This window comes from Globicephala melas, chromosome 11, assembly GCF_963455315.2.
Source record: "Globicephala melas chromosome 11, mGloMel1.2, whole genome shotgun sequence".
Classification (NCBI taxonomy): Eukaryota; Metazoa; Chordata; class Mammalia; order Artiodactyla; family Delphinidae; genus Globicephala; species Globicephala melas.
In genome coordinates this window covers 70,957,607-70,975,108 of record NC_083324.2, presented here as the reverse complement: position 1 = coordinate 70,975,108, position 17,502 = coordinate 70,957,607, and the positions used below count along the sequence as shown (strand labels likewise).

Genomic DNA, 17,502 nt, shown 5'->3' with positions numbered 1-17,502 from the left:
GCAGCCAGCTTTCCCCATCCTCCAGCAGGGATGTATTATTCCTTCCTCTGCAGTCTGTTTTTCTTGGCTCGTTCCTCAGCGTATCCTGCCTTACTTCCTACTTGAAAAGTTTGGCCAGGGACATTTCTGATGTGTCTGGTCTTTCTCTTTTGCCTTTCTACATAATTTAACATCCTCAGAGATGCTAGCCTGAGAGGTGAAATCTCCCTTTCCCATCCACTGAAGTCATTATATTTTTGGCCACCAGGGGGCATCCACAGACTTGCCATAGACTCAACCCTGCCTCTGGGTCATTTGAGGAGAAAGAGGTCGTTGACTAATTGGTTTATCCCTGTAGAACTATTTTTAACTTTTGTTTCTGTTTTCTACAGCAAATCTTTCTTCTCCTTCCCTCTGATTGTCTCACATGCATGTGTGCTCCTAAGAGATTCTCTGAGACAGCTTCACACTCATTCATGTCCCTTTTCTCTTGGGACAGTTGTCCTCAGATTTTGTGTATATGAGGTACAAATCTGGTCGTACTTCTGGTTGTCTGAACGTCCTCTCTTGCGGGGAGGGGGAACTTCAGAAACTGCAGCACATTCTATTAGATGTCTCTGATGATGAAGAGTTGAAATCCTTTGAAGGTCCAAAGTACTTAGAAGCTGAATCTTGGCTGTTAGAAGAGTGATCATTCTGGGTAATATTGTTTTTGACTCAAAATGTGGTCTGACAAAAAAATAACAAGACTGATTTCCCCAAATGGCTCAGAACCTGGCCTTGGAAATCACTCTCAAATTGGAGTTTAGACTTGGGTCCAGCAATGGAATACGTGTTTTGTTTTCCGAGGTGACTATGCTGGAGGACAAAAAAATCAGGTCCCGTTGCTTTGTTCTCACACCTCCTCTATATGTGGAGAAATACTCCTTCGATTTTACTTAGTGATTTGGAGATCTTAGAGAGGAGTGTGTAGGTGGTGAATCTAGTGGAACCCAACAAACACATAGGGAAGAAAGGAGATTCCAGGTTGGAGATTTGACCCTCTTACTGCCTTGAGCTCATGGGCCTCTTATTCTAATCATGAAGACTTCCTTGGTGTTTGGTGGACATGAATTTGAGGACAGGATCGGTTTCTTCTTAAAACGGCTTCTGGTTATACACAGGCTGTTCTGAGAAGTGGAATTGCTGGATCACTGGCCATGTGCATTTTAAATTTTAATAGAGATAGATAAATTACTCTCCCAAAAGGCTGTAAAAACTTATAATCGAAAGAAAATAATCCAATTAAAAAGTGGGCAAAAGTGCTGGACAGACATCTCACCAAAGAAGATATACAGATGGCACATAAGCATATGAAAAGATGCTCTGCAACGTATGCCATTAGGGAAATGCAAATTAAAACAAGTGAGATGCCACTACACACTTACTAAAATGGCTAAAATCCAGAGCACTAACAATACCAAATGCTGGCTAGGGCGTAGAGCAACAGGAACTCTCATTCATTGCTAGTGGGAATGCAAAATAATACAGCCACTTTGGAAGATAGTTTGGCAGGTTTTTACAAAGCTAAACATAATCTCACCATATGATCCAGCAATTGCACTCCTAGGTATTTACCCAAATGAGTTGAAAACTTATGTTCACACAAAAACCTCCATAGTAGAGTTTTGGTAGCAGCTTCATTTATAATTGCCCCAAATTGGAAGCAATCAGGATGCCCTTTAATAGGTGAATTGATAAACACACAATGGTACATTCACATTAATGGAATGTTATTCAGTGATAACTAGAAATGAGCTATCAAGCCACAAAAAGACATGGAGAAACATTAAGTGCATATTGCAAAGGGAAAGAAACCAGCCTGAAAAGGTTATATGCTGTATGATTCCAACAATATGACACGGAAAAGACAAAACTATAGAGACAGTGGCTGCCTGGGATTGGGCAGGGAGGGGAGGAGGAATGAACAGGTGGAACACAGGGGTTACTAGAGCAGTGAGAATATTCTGTATGATACTATATGATATAATGGTGGAAACGTGACATTATGCATTTGGCAAAACCCATAGAACCATGCAACACAAAGAGTTAACCCTAATGTAAACTATGAGCTTTAGTTAATAATGTATCAAAATTGATTCATCAATTGTAATAAATGTATCACACAAGGGCAAGATGTTAATTATAGGGAAATTGGTTGGGGGAAAGCAGTATTTAGGAACGCTCTGTACTTTCTGTTCAATTTTTTTTGTAAACCTGAAACTACTCCAAGAAATAAATTAAAAATAGTAATAAATTTACAGACTCATCAAGAATGTATATCTCATTTCTACTACCTTTGTTTATATTGGTGACAGAATTTTGACAGATGTGCAAGTTTGGTCTTTTATTATTGTTTTAATTGCATTGCCCTTTGTCCTACTCAGATTGACAAGTTTTCCAGATCCTTGGACTTTCCAGGTTCGCTTGTTATAAATCACCTGTTCCTTTCCTTTGCCTGCTTTTCCAGTTGATGATTTTTTTTTTTTTTGATGTGGAACTGTGGCAGTTAATTTTTTTTTCTTTTTTTGCTTATTCATTCTTTTTTTTACATGTTGCAAATGTTTTCTCACAATCTGTCATTTGTTTTTCAACTTGGATAATGATGTCTTTTGTCCCATTAGAAAGTTTTAAATTTTGAAGGAGTTTGGCCCAGAAACATGCTCTGGGGAGACACATGATGTGATCTGAGCCAGACCTCCAGATAAAGCCCATTTCTCTGGCCAGTCTTGTCTTTTTGTTTTGTTTTGTTTTCGCGGTACGCGGGCCTCTCACCCCTGCGGCCTCCCCCGCTGCGGAGCACAGGCTCCGGACCAGCAGCCATGGCTCACGGGCCCAGCCGCTCCGTGGCATGTGGGATCCTCCCGGACCGGGGCACAAACCTGCATCCCCCGCACCGGCAGGCGGACTCCCAACCACTGCGCCACCAGGGAAGCCCAGTCTTGTCTTTTTTTTTTTTTTTTTTAGTCTTGTCTTTTTTACTCCTGATTCTTCAAGCTGAACCCAGAGCTCTCTGCTCCAGGGTGTCCAGGGAGGCTCCTCTTGACCATGTTCTGAAACTCGCACGGCTTTATCTAATGGGATGAACCTGGCTAAAGAGATTAGCAAGATGTCTTGTGGATCCCACTTTTAATCTGCAGCCTTCAGTCTGTCCCTCCTCTGCCGGGAAGGGAGCTGCAGAAACGACACGCGGAGGACTGGCCCCTTCATGAGCTGTGACTCTGAGGCCCCTGCTCCCACTAGTGAGTTTACAGGGGTCCCAGGCTAGGGGACGCAGCATGGGCAGCCCCCAGAGCAGCTCCCTGCAGCTTGGGCCATCTGCACCCTTCCCAAGGCCCTGAGTCTTCAGGCTCCGGGCTTACTGAGGTCAGGAGTGAGAGGCTGCCTGGACTGCACTCTGCAAGTATGGCTTTGCTGAAAGTCAAATTTGACCAGAAGAAGCGGGTCAAGTTGGCCCAAGGGCTCTGGCTCATGAACTGGCTCTCCGTGTTGGCTGGTATCATCATCTTCGGCTTAGGGCTGTTCCTAAAGATTGAACTCAGGAAGCGGAGCGATATGATGGACAATTCCGAGAGCCATTTTGTGCCCAATTCCTTGATAGGGATGGGGGTGCTGTCCTGTGTCTTCAATTCTCTGGCGGGTAAAATCTGCTATGACGCCTTGGACCCTGCCAAGTACGCCAAGTGGAAGCCCTGGCTGAAGCCATACCTGGCCGTGTGTGTTCTCTTCAACATTGTCCTCTTCCTGGTGGCCCTCTGCTGCTTCCTCCTGCGGGGCTCCCTGGAGAGCACGCTGGCCCACGGGCTCAAGAATGGCATGAAGTTCTACCGGGACACGGACACCCCAGGCAGGTGTTTCATGAAGAAGACCATCGACACGCTGCAAATTGAGTTCAAGTGCTGTGGCAACAACGGCTTTCGGGACTGGTTTGAGATTCAGTGGATCAGCAACCGCTATCTGGACTTTTCCTCCAAAGAAGTCAAAGAGTGAGTAGCCTCCAGTCCTGGGGTCAGAATGATATGGGGACACGGAGACACGAGCCTGTGACTCCCCCTGTCCAGTGCCTTTTCCTCCCCATTGGGTGCTCTGTGTGCACAACTTATTACTGTGTGTGAGGGTGTATTGGGTTGGACCATAGGGAATTGTCAATATTCTATCATTTTTGAGCGATAAAAATAGCAACTTCATATGGTTCAACCTAATGTTTGGCTAAGATGGGAGGAAAGTGTCAAGTTATAGAAACTATTTGAATGGGGGTCACCAGGGGGAGACCCAGCCAGGACCGTGTGTCTGCTTCATTCGGGAGGAGGGAATTCATGGATCACATATACTGAGACTTCATCTGGCTGCTTGTCTCATTCACTCAAAGTGAGTGCATTCGGTCCTAAAAGCATAAATTTCTGGGTTGGTTCCCTTGTTTTCCAACCTTTCAACCCTGAGCAACCATTCTCAAGGTGTTTGTCCTTGGATACGGTGGAAAGAGCAGAGGATGGGGCAGTCAGGGGGTCTAGGCTGTAGTTTTGTCTCTGTTGTTAATTAGATGGTGATCTTGGATAAGTCATTCGATGCCCTGGGCCTTTGCTTGCCCATCTTTTAAAGGAAGGCACCAGAATACACAACTTTGGAGGTCACCTCCTAGCTCTGTCTAGAGCCTGGCATACAACAGGTGCTCAATAAATGCCTGCTGGTGTTTACTACTTCAATCATGATAGTGCAACTCGATAAAGTGTTTCTAAAGTGTTCTTGGCATGTGTAAAAATAAAATCCTGAGCGGCGGATGTAGGGAGGTGCTGGTGAGAAAGAGAATCTCACCCTTTGTGCTGATCCCAGCATACCCCTTCCCAGAGACCCACCATTGCGGGTCTTGAGTCGTTTTCCAGGGAAATGTCAGCCTGTCCAGAGCCAGTGGCTCTCCCTCACCTCTTCCTTCTGTCCAACTCTACCCATTCCCTGCCTGAGGCTAGAGCTTCAATTGTTCATCCAGCTGGTTTATCCTCTGAGTGAGGCTGGTGAGTCCAAGGGGACATGCACCCTGGGCGCTGGGCACACTGGCATCAGGACATGGTTGAAGCCCAGACAACACCGGTGAACCCCAGATGGCTAGCTTAGCTGCTCCTCAGATGGAAGCGAAGTCAGACTGAAGGTCACTGCTTGGGATGGTATTTTCTCTGTGGGTGGGGATTACTGCTACAAATCCCTTGTCAAGGAAGCTTGTAAACCACTCTGCCCTTCCTAGGGGACAGATCCGCAGGGACAGCACAAAGTGGCATGATTTATATGAGTTGCCCTAGGAGGGCAAGAGGGACAAGCAGGATTCCTGGGGATGGGGAGAGTGGGGGAAGCAGAAGCTGAGGGTAGAACTAGCCTTTGTGATGGACGGGAAGGGGCTTCTCATCTTCTCCTCTGTCATCTTCCTTGATCGTCTTCCGCACAGAGTCAGTCCTTGATGAGACTTACAAGATCTCTCTGTGATCCCCAAATCCCCTTCTGTCCCAGGGTGGAGAAATGCTCCAGGCTGCTCCACTCCCAACGGTCGGCATATCCAAATTTTCAGGCAAACATTAAACTTGATCAAAATTACCTCAATGCCTCATACCAACTTATTGGTGTGAAACAATCTTAACTCCATTGATTTGGAAAAAATTTTCTCCGCTACACACACACACACACACACACACACACACACACACACACATACACACACACACAAATATGGTCACAACATTAAGAGGAACTGAGCATCCTAACTGAGCCTGGCACTTGTGAGCTTGGACAAGCATGGAGGGATGGCTGGTTTTTGGAGATTTCTCAGGGGAATATTTAAGGTCAACAGCTGGTTCCTGAAGGCTCCTGATCTAAACATGGAGATCAGGTGGGAACAATTCAAGATTTTTTACAAGAATTTACAAGCCTTTGACCGCACCCCACCCCCACCCCAGCCTGCCCTGTTGCTAAGTTGCTGGGTCTTTGGGGAGGAAAAAGGCCCTTATTTGGTGTGCACAAAACCTCTCCTGGGGGGTTTGTATTTTTGTTGTTTTTACTGTTAATCTCTATTTTGTGGATGAGAAATCTGAACCTCAGAGAGCTTAAGGGATGTTCCTAAAATCTCATAGCAGGAAGTGGCAAGCTGGGGTTGGGGGTGTGGGGCAAATTTTTGGAAAAACCAACCAACCAGCTTTATGGAGATATATTCCACACACCATACAACTCACCCATTTCAAGTGTGCAATTCAACGGTTTTTAGTACATTCACAGAGTTGTGCAACCAACACTGAGGTTGATTTTAGAATGTGTTCACCACCTCACAGAGAAACCCTGCACCCTTCAGTGTTCACTCCGGCCTCTCCTGCCCCCAGGCCCAAGTAATCACTACTCTACTTTCTGTCTCTATAGGCTTCCCTGTTCTGGACATTTCATTTGAATGGAATCATATAATATTTGTCCTTTGGGGTCTGGCTTCTTTGGTTTAGCATACCGTTTTCCAATTTCATCCGTGTTGCAGCAGGCATCAGCACTCATTCCTTCTTCTTTTGGGATGGTATCCCACTGTAGGGAGCGCCAGGTTTTGATTCTGCTCTTTCCACTCTGCCTCATACAGATTCGGTGTTAGATGAGTGCTTGTTCTCCGACAGCTGGGGGGTGTTGGAGTGGGGAGGGGCCTCAGGTCTTCCCTCTTCCTCTGTCTGTCTTGCTCTCTTCTTCCTCCTCCAGAGGGACAGTGGAAGGTGTGGGCAGATAAGATACAAGCTCGACAAACACCTGTGGATCATGATGGGATTCTGGTCCTTCTGTGCCAGGGTCTCAGATCATCATGAGGTCCCACAGAAGCCAGAACTGCCCCCTCCCCGCCCCGCCCAGCCTTTCCGTGGGCTGTGGCACGTGGAGCCATGCTGTGCTCCATCCTCCTGCATCTGGGTTTCCCTTCTCACTCCCTCCCCAGCCTGGTGGTCCTGGGGTGGGGGTGGGCGGGGACACTCTGTTATAACTGGGGGAGGCCCTCAGAGGGAGGAGTCCAGGAATGCCGCCTCTCTCAGTGACTCAGTCTTCAGAGCACGATATCGGGATATAGATTTGTGATTCTTAACCACCAGAGCTGCTTTTTTTTTTTCATTTTCAACTTTTATTATGGAAGATTTCATGCATTCACAAAAGTAGAGAGATTATAACAAATCCCCATGTACCCTTGCTCCCCCATAACATCTTCCCCCTTCTGAGTATTAAGAAGCAAATCCAGGGCATTGTTTCCTCTTACCTGTAAACACTTTGGGAGGAATTTCTAACAGATAAAGAGGGTTTGCTTTATTGCCTTTTTGTTTTTAACAGAAGCACAATGTTAATAATGCCTACTGACATTACTATCGTCTAATACCCAGCCTGTGTTCAATATTCTCTGATTGTCTCAAGATGTCTTTGACAGGTGGTTTATTCAAATCAGGATCTAAACCAGACTTTGCATTTGATTGTTTGGTCTCCTAAGTCTCTTACTCTAAATAGTTACCTTTTCATGCCATGTGCGTCTTGGAGGAAGTCGGCCATTTGTCCTGCAGAATTTCCCACATTCTGGGGTTGGGCCATTGTAGCCAACTGCTGTCTTCTAACGTGTTCTTCTGTATTTCCCTGTAAACCAGTAGTCAGGGCTGAGGTGTGGCTGGATTCAGGTTCAGTTTTGGCAAAAGCACCCCCTAGGGTGCTGCTATGGGTACCTTACTGCATCACACCAGGAGGCATCTGAGGTCTTCAGCCAGTTTATAACAATTCCTTTAAAGTTTCCTCCTGTTTTCAGGATGAGCTGAGCTTCAGTGTCTTGGGGTGAAAGGCAGAGCATGAAGCAGCTCAGGGGTCTTGGCACTGTCAGCCTGAAGGAACTGTCAGCCAGGAAAGCCTGGCCTGGGGCCCTCAGTCTGAGAAAGAAGCTGGCACTAAGCTCTCACTTTACTGTCCTTCCCACGGAACCCACAGGCCATGACACCTGTTCCCTCTTCCTAAACAATTAATAGATACCTAGAGAATTCTGGACCTTGGCCTAGGAGATTCCTGAGGGCAGGGCTGTGTCTCCCTTCAGACTGGGGCTCCCTGAGGACGAGGCTCTCTCTCCCCTCAGACTGGGGCTCCCTGAGGGCGGGGCTGCGTCTCCCCTCAGACCAGGGCTCCCCGATGTCGGGGCTGCGCCTCCCTTCAGACCGGGGCTCCCCGAGGGCGGGGCTGCGTCTCCCCTCAGACCTGGGCTCCCCAAGGACGGGGCCGCGTCTCCCCTCAGACCGGGGCTCCCCGAGGGCGGGGCTGTGTCTCTCCTCAGACTGGGGCTCCCTCAGGTCAGGTCTATTTCTCCCGATAAGACAGGACTCTCTGTTGCCGTCTAGATCTCCCGTCGGATTGGTTCTCCCTGAAAGCAGTGCTGTGTCTCCCTTCAGACTGTGGTTTCTTTAGGGCAGGGCTGGGTCCCCTCCTTCTTGTGTCCTCCATCACCACCTGCAGTTCTTTATATCCAGTGACTACTCAAAAAAGAAAAGAAATACTATTAGTATTTCAAAGAAATACTAATACTGCACTTGTTGTATACCAGGTGCTCTATGTGTATTATCTCAATTAATCACCATCACACCCGTCAGAGACTTATATTGTCATTTCTCAGGTGAGAAAACTGAGGCTCACAGAAAGAAGTCAAGTGAGTTGTCAAGATTCCACAGGTGTCACTCAGCTGGCATTCGGGTTGGGGATTGACACATCATCAGTTATACTCCTGGCTCCCTCCTCTGCTCATTTCCATATGGCTTTCCTTATTGATTCACCTACTAAATTATGTTGCTTTTTCCAGGAAAACTCCAACATGACGATTTTCCCAAGTCATATGTAGCTTGGCTATGGCAGAGTGGGCTAAAAGAAAGCCTTATCTTAATTAAGACCCTGACAAGCCTTGGTGAGCCCTGAGCAGAGATTTGTAGCCTGGGAAATACTCTGATATAAATAGTCAGCTCACCACCTAAGCAGCTCTCCTCTGCCTTTGTCTTAAGAGGGTGAGTGGAGCCTTAATCTGTGGTTGGAACCAGGGCAAGTGCTAAGTCAACAAGACAATGCTTCTGATGGAGAGGGAGGGCTAGTTTCAGAGATGTGGGACCCCAAGAGGTCCTAGGCTGGGGGTCTGGGGGAACCCCAATGTCCACCAAGCCAGGCATACCCTCAGGGTCCCCAGTCTGAGGGAAGACACAGCCCTGCCTCAGGGAGTATGAGGCAGATCTGTAGGCTTCACCCCACCTTAGGGACACCTGGAGAGTGCATAGGAGAGATGATGCTGGACAAGGAAGGGCTCCTGGGACAGGGAACAGGGGAGAGAACTCACACTTTCCCAGGAAGTTTAGCTAGAAAAGCCAACAGGCAGGAAGGACCTGAGAGGCTCTGAGGAAACTCTGAGGAGGGGTGGGCAACTGCTGTGGGCTGGACTTCCACTTACTGTGTAACTTTGTGTGAGGCCCTGCCCTGCTCTGGGCCCCACTTCCTCCTCTGTAGAACAGCCTGGTGGGTTGTAGGGTCCACCCCAGATGGCCGTGAGTGGGGAAGAGCCAGCATTCTCATAGGGCGTGTCAAGTGCATCCTCCTACTGCCTCATTTAAACCTCCCACAGCCCCTGAGAGGGGCTGTGATGCTCGCACCTCACACAGGTCCACAGCTCACAAATGCATATTTGAGACTCAAAGGCCAGCTCTCTGTGCTCTACCCACTCCGTTCCATAGGGACACTGGGAATGGCCCAGGTGGGACATTGTGCAGGTGGAAGCGGGCTCCAGGGACAGCCTGCAGGTCAGGAAGAAGGACGAACAGTGTTTGCATTTGGGGACCAGGCCTGCTGGGGTTGGTCCTAGGGGTAGGAGACTACGTCTGCTCAGTCCTGGATGGGGCTGGCTCACCCCTCAGAAGGGGGTGGGAGCCCCAAGCTGAAGGGCCTCTGCTCCAGTCCTCCCACTGGGACCACCCAGGACCACCCCAGCCAGCGGAACCAGGTGCCGTGCGGGGCTGTGCAGGGAGAGCTGCTCCCATGGCGCTCGGTGCAGTTCAGCTTCAGCAGCAGCCACTCCCATCATTGGACAAATGTCTCACAGCCCCTGCCTCAGGCTGGCATTGAGCTCTGCCCTTGCAGTCTTTTTTTTTTTTATTATTTTTTAAAAAATATTTTATTTATTCATTTTTGGCTGCATTGAGTCTTCGTTGTTGTGCGTGGGTTTTCTCTAGTTGTGGCGAGCGGGCTTCTCATTGCGGTGGCTTCTTTTGTTGAGGATCATGGGCTCTAGGCGCACAGGCTTCAGTAGTTGTGGCATGCGGGCTCAGTAGTCGTGGCTCATGGGCTCTAGAGCACAGGCTCAGTAGTTGTGGCGCATGGACTTAGTTGCTCCGTGGCATGTGGGATCTTCCTGGACCAGGGCTCGAACCCACGTCCTCTGCATTGGCAGGTGGATTCTTTTTTTTTTTTTTTGCGGTACGCGGGCCTCTCACTGCTGTGGCCTCTCCCGTTGTGGAGCACAGGCTCCGGACGCGCAGGCTCAGTGGCCGTGGCTCATGGGCCCAGCCGCTCCGCGGCATGTGGGATCCTCCCGGACCGGGGCATGAACCCACGTCCCCTGCATCGGCAGGCGGACTCTCAACCACTGCGCCACCAGGGAAGCCCGGCAGGTGGATTCTTAACCACTGCGCCACCAGGGAAGTCCCTGCCCTTGCCTTCTTGGTCACAGAAGGCACTCTTCTCCACAGCTGGCAGAGGCCACACCACCCACGCACAAGAGACTATTACCCAGCGGTGTCATGTGGTCTGTTCCACTGTCACAGCTGCTCCCCGACGACACACAGAGCTCACGTGAAGTCTCTTGCTCTGTCACCCTTCCCAGCCCTAGCCCAGGCGTCCACATGTCTTACACGCTTAGTACGTACCAAGCACTCTTCTTAGCCTCTTTACGTGGATCCCTTCATACAACTCGTATGTCAACTCCATTTTACAGATTAGTAAGCTGAGGCCTGGCGAGGTTAAGGAATTTTTCCAGAGGCATGAACCAGGAGTAAACTCAGGCTGTCCTGCTCTTATCGTGGTCCTGGTCCTGGACCACCTGTGCATCCAGGGCCAGCTGTTCTCTGGGCAGTGGGCTCTGTCCATGAAACAGAGGGCAGGGACTACAGGGTGTGTGGAAATACGGTCGCCATAACCCAGGCGAGGACTGTTCTGGAACCAAGGAGGCCACGTTTTTCAGAGCCTTCCTCAGGTCTTAATCAAACCGATCAGCAGACAGTTCACTGAAAAGAAACCACAAATGGATCTTAAACACATCAAAAGATACTTAACTTCACTTACAATGAGAAAAACAGAAATCAGAACGACTCTGAGATATTATTTTTCATCTGTCACGTTGGCAAAGATCAAAAACAGGACTTATGTGGGTGTGGCTGGTGTGGGTGTGACTGTACAACCCCCGAGAGGAGAAATATGGCAGAGCTCGGGTGCAGTCACAGGTGGGCCCTTTGATTCAGAGATGCCTCTCCTAGGAATTGATCCTCTAGATATACTCCCAATATGCAAAATGACCCATGTCCATGTTTGTATTAACAAGTCACTGGGGGGACTTCCCTGGTGACACAGTGGTTAAGAATCCCCCTGCCAATGCAGGGGACACGGGTTTGAGCCCTGGCCTGGGAAGATCCCACATGCCATGGAGCAACTAAGCCCGTGCGCCACATCTACTGAGCCCACACGTCACAACTACTGAAGCCCGCGCGCCTAGAGCCCATGCTCCGCAGCAAGAGAAGCCACCGCAATGAGAAGCCCACGCACCGCAACGAAGAGTAGCCCCCACTCGCCACAACTCGAGAAAGCCCACACGCAGCAACGAAGACCCAATGCAGCCAAAAATTAAATAAATAAATAAATAAGTTAAAAAAGAGAAAAGAAAAAAAAATAACAAGACACTGGGAAAATCCCAAATGTCCATCAATAGGAAATGGCCCTATGGGCCATCTGCACAAGGGGGATACCACGCACCTCATTAAAACCTGGAGAACACTCTCCATTTGACAGATATAAAAAGATCTCGCGGGGGCTTCCCTGGTGGCGCAGTGATTGAGAGTCCGCCTGCTGATGCAGGGGACGCGGGTTCGTGCCCCGGTCCGGGAAGATCCCACATGCCGTGGAGCGGCTAGGCCCGTGAGCCATGGCCGCTAAGCCTGCGCGTCCGGAGCCTGTGCTCCACAACGAGAGAGGCCACAGCAGTGAGAGGCCCGCTTACCGCAAAAAAAAAAAAAAAAAAAAAAATCTCTAAGGTATTGCTAAGGGAAAAAAAATGATTCAAGACAGTGTGTATATAATGCTACCATTCGGATAAACAAACAAACATACAGGAAGAATAAGAACTCTGCAAAATCTGAGCTTGCTTATCCATGCTTGAAGCTTCTGTGAAAGGACAGACAGAGCTGGCCACAGTGAGGGAACTTGGGGGCCAAGGGACAAGAATGAGTGGGAGACTTTTTTGTATTGAGGGTATTTTATTTAGAAGTTGAACACGAACATCTGTTTTTTAAAGAGTATAATTAATTACCATTTCAATGAACGTTGTTGGAAACAATTTCTATTATGAACAATTACATGCTCCCTATCCTTGTGCTGTAAAAGTCTGCTGCTATTATGTAATGCATTGTTCATGTGCAACTTAAAAAAAACCTTTTTTACTCAAGATAACATGTACACAGTCAAGGGTGCAATCTTAAGTGTGCAGCTCCATGAATTTTTTTTTTTTTTAATTTTTGGCCGTGCCATGTGCCTTGTGGGATCTTAGTTTCCTGACCAGGGATTGAACCTGTGTCCTTGGCAGTGAAAGTGCGGAGTCCTAACAACTGGACCGCTGGGGAATTCCCTCCATTAATTTTGACACGTAAAGTTGCCTGGGTAACCACGAACAGGTCAGATGGAACATACCCAGCCTGCCTGATGGGGAGGGAGTGAATTTTCATTATAACGATGGCTGCCCCTTTTGAATTTTGAACCTGCATGAATGTATGGTGTGCTCTAACCAAATATATGTATAAGTAGAGAGATGCAAAAATTGTGCAAGTTGCATCCTTCAGGTGAGTACGGAGCTCCCACCCAGCTGGGGGCAGAGGTCAGTGTGTATGGAGAGCAAGCCATGGGCAAAGACCCATTCTCTGCTCCTGCAAAGGCCCAGGGACAGAGCAGGCCTTCTGGAAACATCTGTTGAGCAGAAGTGATCTGGCCAGAGGGGACCTTGGTCCCCAGTGATCTCTAAGGAGGAGATGAGGTTGGGGAGGGGGCTGGGTGCTGAAGTTGAATGCTAGGCAGTCTTGTCTCAACAGTCACCACCTGTCCTGCTACTCTTCCTACCAGCTTGGCACGGACCCAAGAAATCATTGCATGCCAGGGCCTGGCAGCACAGAGTGGTTGATTCTTTTTAAAAATAAATCTTTATTTTGCAGTTTACAATGCAGTACTCCACAGACTGGTGTTAAATGTTGTCTACAGTGCAACATCCATGTTCCAACACACCTAATAATTGCCAGGAGTACAGTGCTCTTGTCGATCTTGTATTCAGTCAGGTTAAAACAATGGGCAATAAAAGAATGAACACGTTTCTCATGTGTGTGACTCACTCTTGTCTAAATGCCCCAACTTGTGACTTCTTTACTATCTATACCGCTAGTTATCCAGGACCTTGAAGAAATCCTGAACCTCTAACAGGCCATCCTCTGGCAAATCAGTAAGGTGAACAGCATTCTGGATCTTAGTTTTACCAAAGATTGCTCAGAGGCTTCCAGGACGTAAACGTCAGGCAGTTTCAGGATCAGCAGGTCCACAGAATTCTTGAAATGTCATTGTTAGGTTTTGTTGAATCTCCATTGCTCCACAAGGGCTAGAATACATATGTTCCTTATTTACTTGCCTCTTGGTTTATCATCTATCTTAACCCTCTAAACATAAGCTCCAGGAAGGCTGGGGCATTGGCTCTCTAGGGTCACTGCTCCATCTTCAGCACCTAGAACAGTGGCTGGCGCATAGTCGGTGTACAGTAAATATTTCTCAAGACAGCAAATGAATGAATGAATATTCCAGATTTTCAGAAGGGGATGGGAGGAGCTGGCCCCTGGTGAGAAGTTCAAGAAGCTGGTCTTAAGCCGTCTGTTTCTCCTCCAGTCGCATCAAGAGCAACGTGGATGGGCGGTACCTGGTGGATGGAGTCCCCTTCAGCTGCTGCAACCCCAGCTCGCCACGGCCCTGTATCCAGTACCAGCTCACCAACAACTCTGCACACTACAGCTATGACCACCAGACGGAGGAGCTCAACCTGTGGGTGCGCGGCTGCAGGGCCGCCCTGCTGAGCTACTACAGCAACCTCATGAATTCCGTGGGCGCTGTGACGCTCCTCGTCTGGCTTTTTGAGGTAGGCCCTTGCCTGGTGGGGGGCAGGGCAAGAGGGAGCCACCTGCCCCATTGGGATTTGATGGGGTGGAGCTGGGCCTGGGTCTCCCTCCTGGGAACCAGCCCTCTGCCCGCCGTGCAGGCAGGCCCAGGCTTGAATACCAGCACCTCTATTTTTTGTTTCTGTCCCATCACTTAAAAAAAAAGAATTCGTTGAGTTGAAATTCACAGCACATAAAATTAACCATTTTAAAGTGAACAATTTGGTGGCATTTGGTACAATCACAATGTTGTGTGACTACCACCTCTACCTTGTTCCAAAATACTTCCATCGCCCCCTCAAAAAAACCTCATACCCATTAAGCAGTCAGTCCCCCTCCTCCCCTCCCCCTAAGCCCCTGGCAACCACCAGTCTGTGTTCTGTCCTTGTGGATTTATCTATTCTGGACATTTCATATAAAGGGAATCATATAATATGTGACCTTTTAGGTCTGGCTTCTTTCACTTTGCATGTTTCAGAGGTTTATCCTGTGTCTCCACTTTTTGAGTCTAAGGACTCGGAAAGTTACTTAACATCTCTGTTATAGGGGGCTGCCAGCATTTAGCTTTGGAACTATTGGGAGGCAACAGGAGATACAGGCACATCAAAGTGTTCTCAGTCAATGACTTGTGCTTCTCTTGAGATTCTGGTAGCAATTTACCTGGTATTCTAATTATTTGTAGGTTCATCTTATCTCATCTATTAGGTTTAATTCCTCTCTGTAGCTGCAGGTCTTGGGATATAGCAAGCCCTCATTCATTCATTTACTGAAGAAATAGTTTCTCAAAAACCTACGAGTACTGGGCGCTGTCCTGGGTGCTGAACGAGAGCCCACTGTCAGCGAGGGGTAAACCAAGGTGGCACAGAGTGTGACTCATGGGCTCATGCTTTGAGCTGACAGCAGAAACCCAAACTCCAAAACCTAAATGTACAAAACCAGAAACATTAGGTGGGGAAACTTTGCCCATCAGAGAAGATTCACTGAAAGGTTCCCTTAAATAAGTCAATCTTTAGTGCTATGGAAATTCACACATAGCTGGGCTCTCAGCTGAGACGCACCACTTCTAACTTACCACATCACACCAGAAGAACTGTACTGCCTGTTGAGGGGGTGAGATGGGGAGGAAGGCCTTCTTTTCACATTAAGGCAAATGCAAGCATATTCATGATGATTTATTAGTCACCAGCTCCTTGAGGCAGAGTCTTGGGAATATGTGGGTAGAATAAGGAGAGAAGCTTACTGCTAGAAGGTTAGAAGTTTGCATTCCTTGAAAACACATGAAAAGAAGACTGAAAGGATAAATGAAGTCAGTGGGAAAATGGAGTTCCATTGGCTGCCTCTCAGTTTACCCACCTTTCCAGGAACCTAGTGACCGCTTAAGGAGAGGAACTGTTCACTGGGAACAGGGAGTTTTAATCCTTTTCCCCTGAGTCTTTTAGGGGGCAGAGCTCTGTGATGGGCACAAGGGGGGCTGATAAGATCCTGCCCTCAGCCTTGCCCTCCTGGGTCTCACAATCCATGAGTCCACATCAGACTCATGAACCAAAGGGACCATTACCTAGCACAAAATTCATAGTGCAACAGGGGGCCTTCTTGAGGAAAGCAGGAAGGAATCAGAGTGGGTACACGCACACCAGGAGGACTTCCTGGAGGTGAGTCTTTCCACTGTAAAAATATCTTATTAAACTTTCAGTCAACAATAACCTAAAACTATTCATTACTATTATCATCTACTGCTGTAGTTATAAAATGCTCCCAGAGCATTCATTCAACAGACGTTTTCTGAGGCCCTACCACCACTGGGTGCTGTTGTAGGGGCTGGGACAGCAGGTGAACAAGATGCATCAGGGCCACCCCTGCCCTCAGGGGGTGGATGTTCTCCATTAGTGGGCCTAGGCCTCTCACAGAGTTTGCTATACCATCAAAGGAAGAGTGTAAGACAGCAAACCAGGAATTTGTGTAGAAACAAGTGGCTAACACAATACAGGGTTAGAAAAGTGGAAGCAGTACTTACCATGCTCACTAATAACCAACTACAGCTGATATTCCTATTCATCCCTGCTGTGCACCAGGTACCATGCTCTACACATATGGAAGCATCACAGCATGCCCATGGAGCAGGCGGTACTTCATCTGAAAATCTGCAAACCAGATGAGTAAACTGAGGTTTCCTGGTCACATGGCTGGCTAAGTGCCAGGGCTGAGGTTTGAACCCAGGCATTCTGGCACCAGAGTCTGCTGCAGTGACTTCCAGTGAGCAAATCCAAACAGATCACCCACTCATGCTCTAGTATCACAATAACACAAGTAGAGGGAAAACGTATTATCACTATTGTTTGCAGAAAAGGAAACAATAGTCCAGCAAATAGTTGCTGAGCACCTGCTATGTGCCTAGCAACGTGCCAGGAACGGGGTGGGAGTGGGGGTGGACACAGAGAGAAGGAGCCCAGGATTAATGCCCCCAGGAAGGGGGAGACCTGAGGGCAAAGAGGGGAGAATTCAGGTGCAGGGGCACCCATAATGTTCTAAGTAGAGAAAACAGCAAATGGTAAAACTGGAGAGGAGAAAGGCTGGGTGTGGGCAGGATCCAAAGAAACCCAGGGTGACGGGAAAGGGAGGAGAATGGGGTCTGAGATGAGGCTGGAGCACAGGCAGATCGCGAGCACCCAGGCCTGGCTGGGGCAGGCAGGGCCTCGCCAACCCAGCCCCAACAGTACCTTGTTTGAAGGGCTCCCAGGATGAGCAGGCTGGTGGCTGCCATGGTTTCCTGGTAACCCCTGCCCCAGCTACTTCTCCCAGATCTCCTCTAAGTCTCCTCTCCCCACACCAGGTGACCATCACCATCGGGCTGCGCTATTTGCACACGGCGCTGGAAGGCGTGGCCAACCCCGAAGACCCCGAGTGCGAGAGTGAGGGCTGGCTTCTGGAGAAGAGCATTCCGGAGACCTGGAAGGCCTTTCTGGAGAGCCTGAAGAAGCTGGGCAAGGGTAACCAGGTGGAAGCCGAGGGTGTGGATGCAGGCCAGGCCCCAGAGGCTGGCTGA

At 48.5% G+C, this 17,502-nt stretch overlaps 1 protein-coding gene across 1 annotated transcript; it reads left to right on the top strand.

Annotated features, from left to right (window-relative positions):
- The first annotated feature begins 3,423 nt into the window (after positions 1 to 3,423).
- On the top strand, positions 3,424 to 17,502 carry PRPH2 (peripherin 2). The gene is made up of 3 exons (XM_030870722.2): positions 3,424 to 4,004; positions 14,194 to 14,440; positions 17,290 to 17,502. Exons 1-3 carry the CDS (start codon positions 3,424 to 3,426, stop codon positions 17,500 to 17,502), a joined length of 1,041 nt encoding a protein of 346 aa, XP_030726582.1.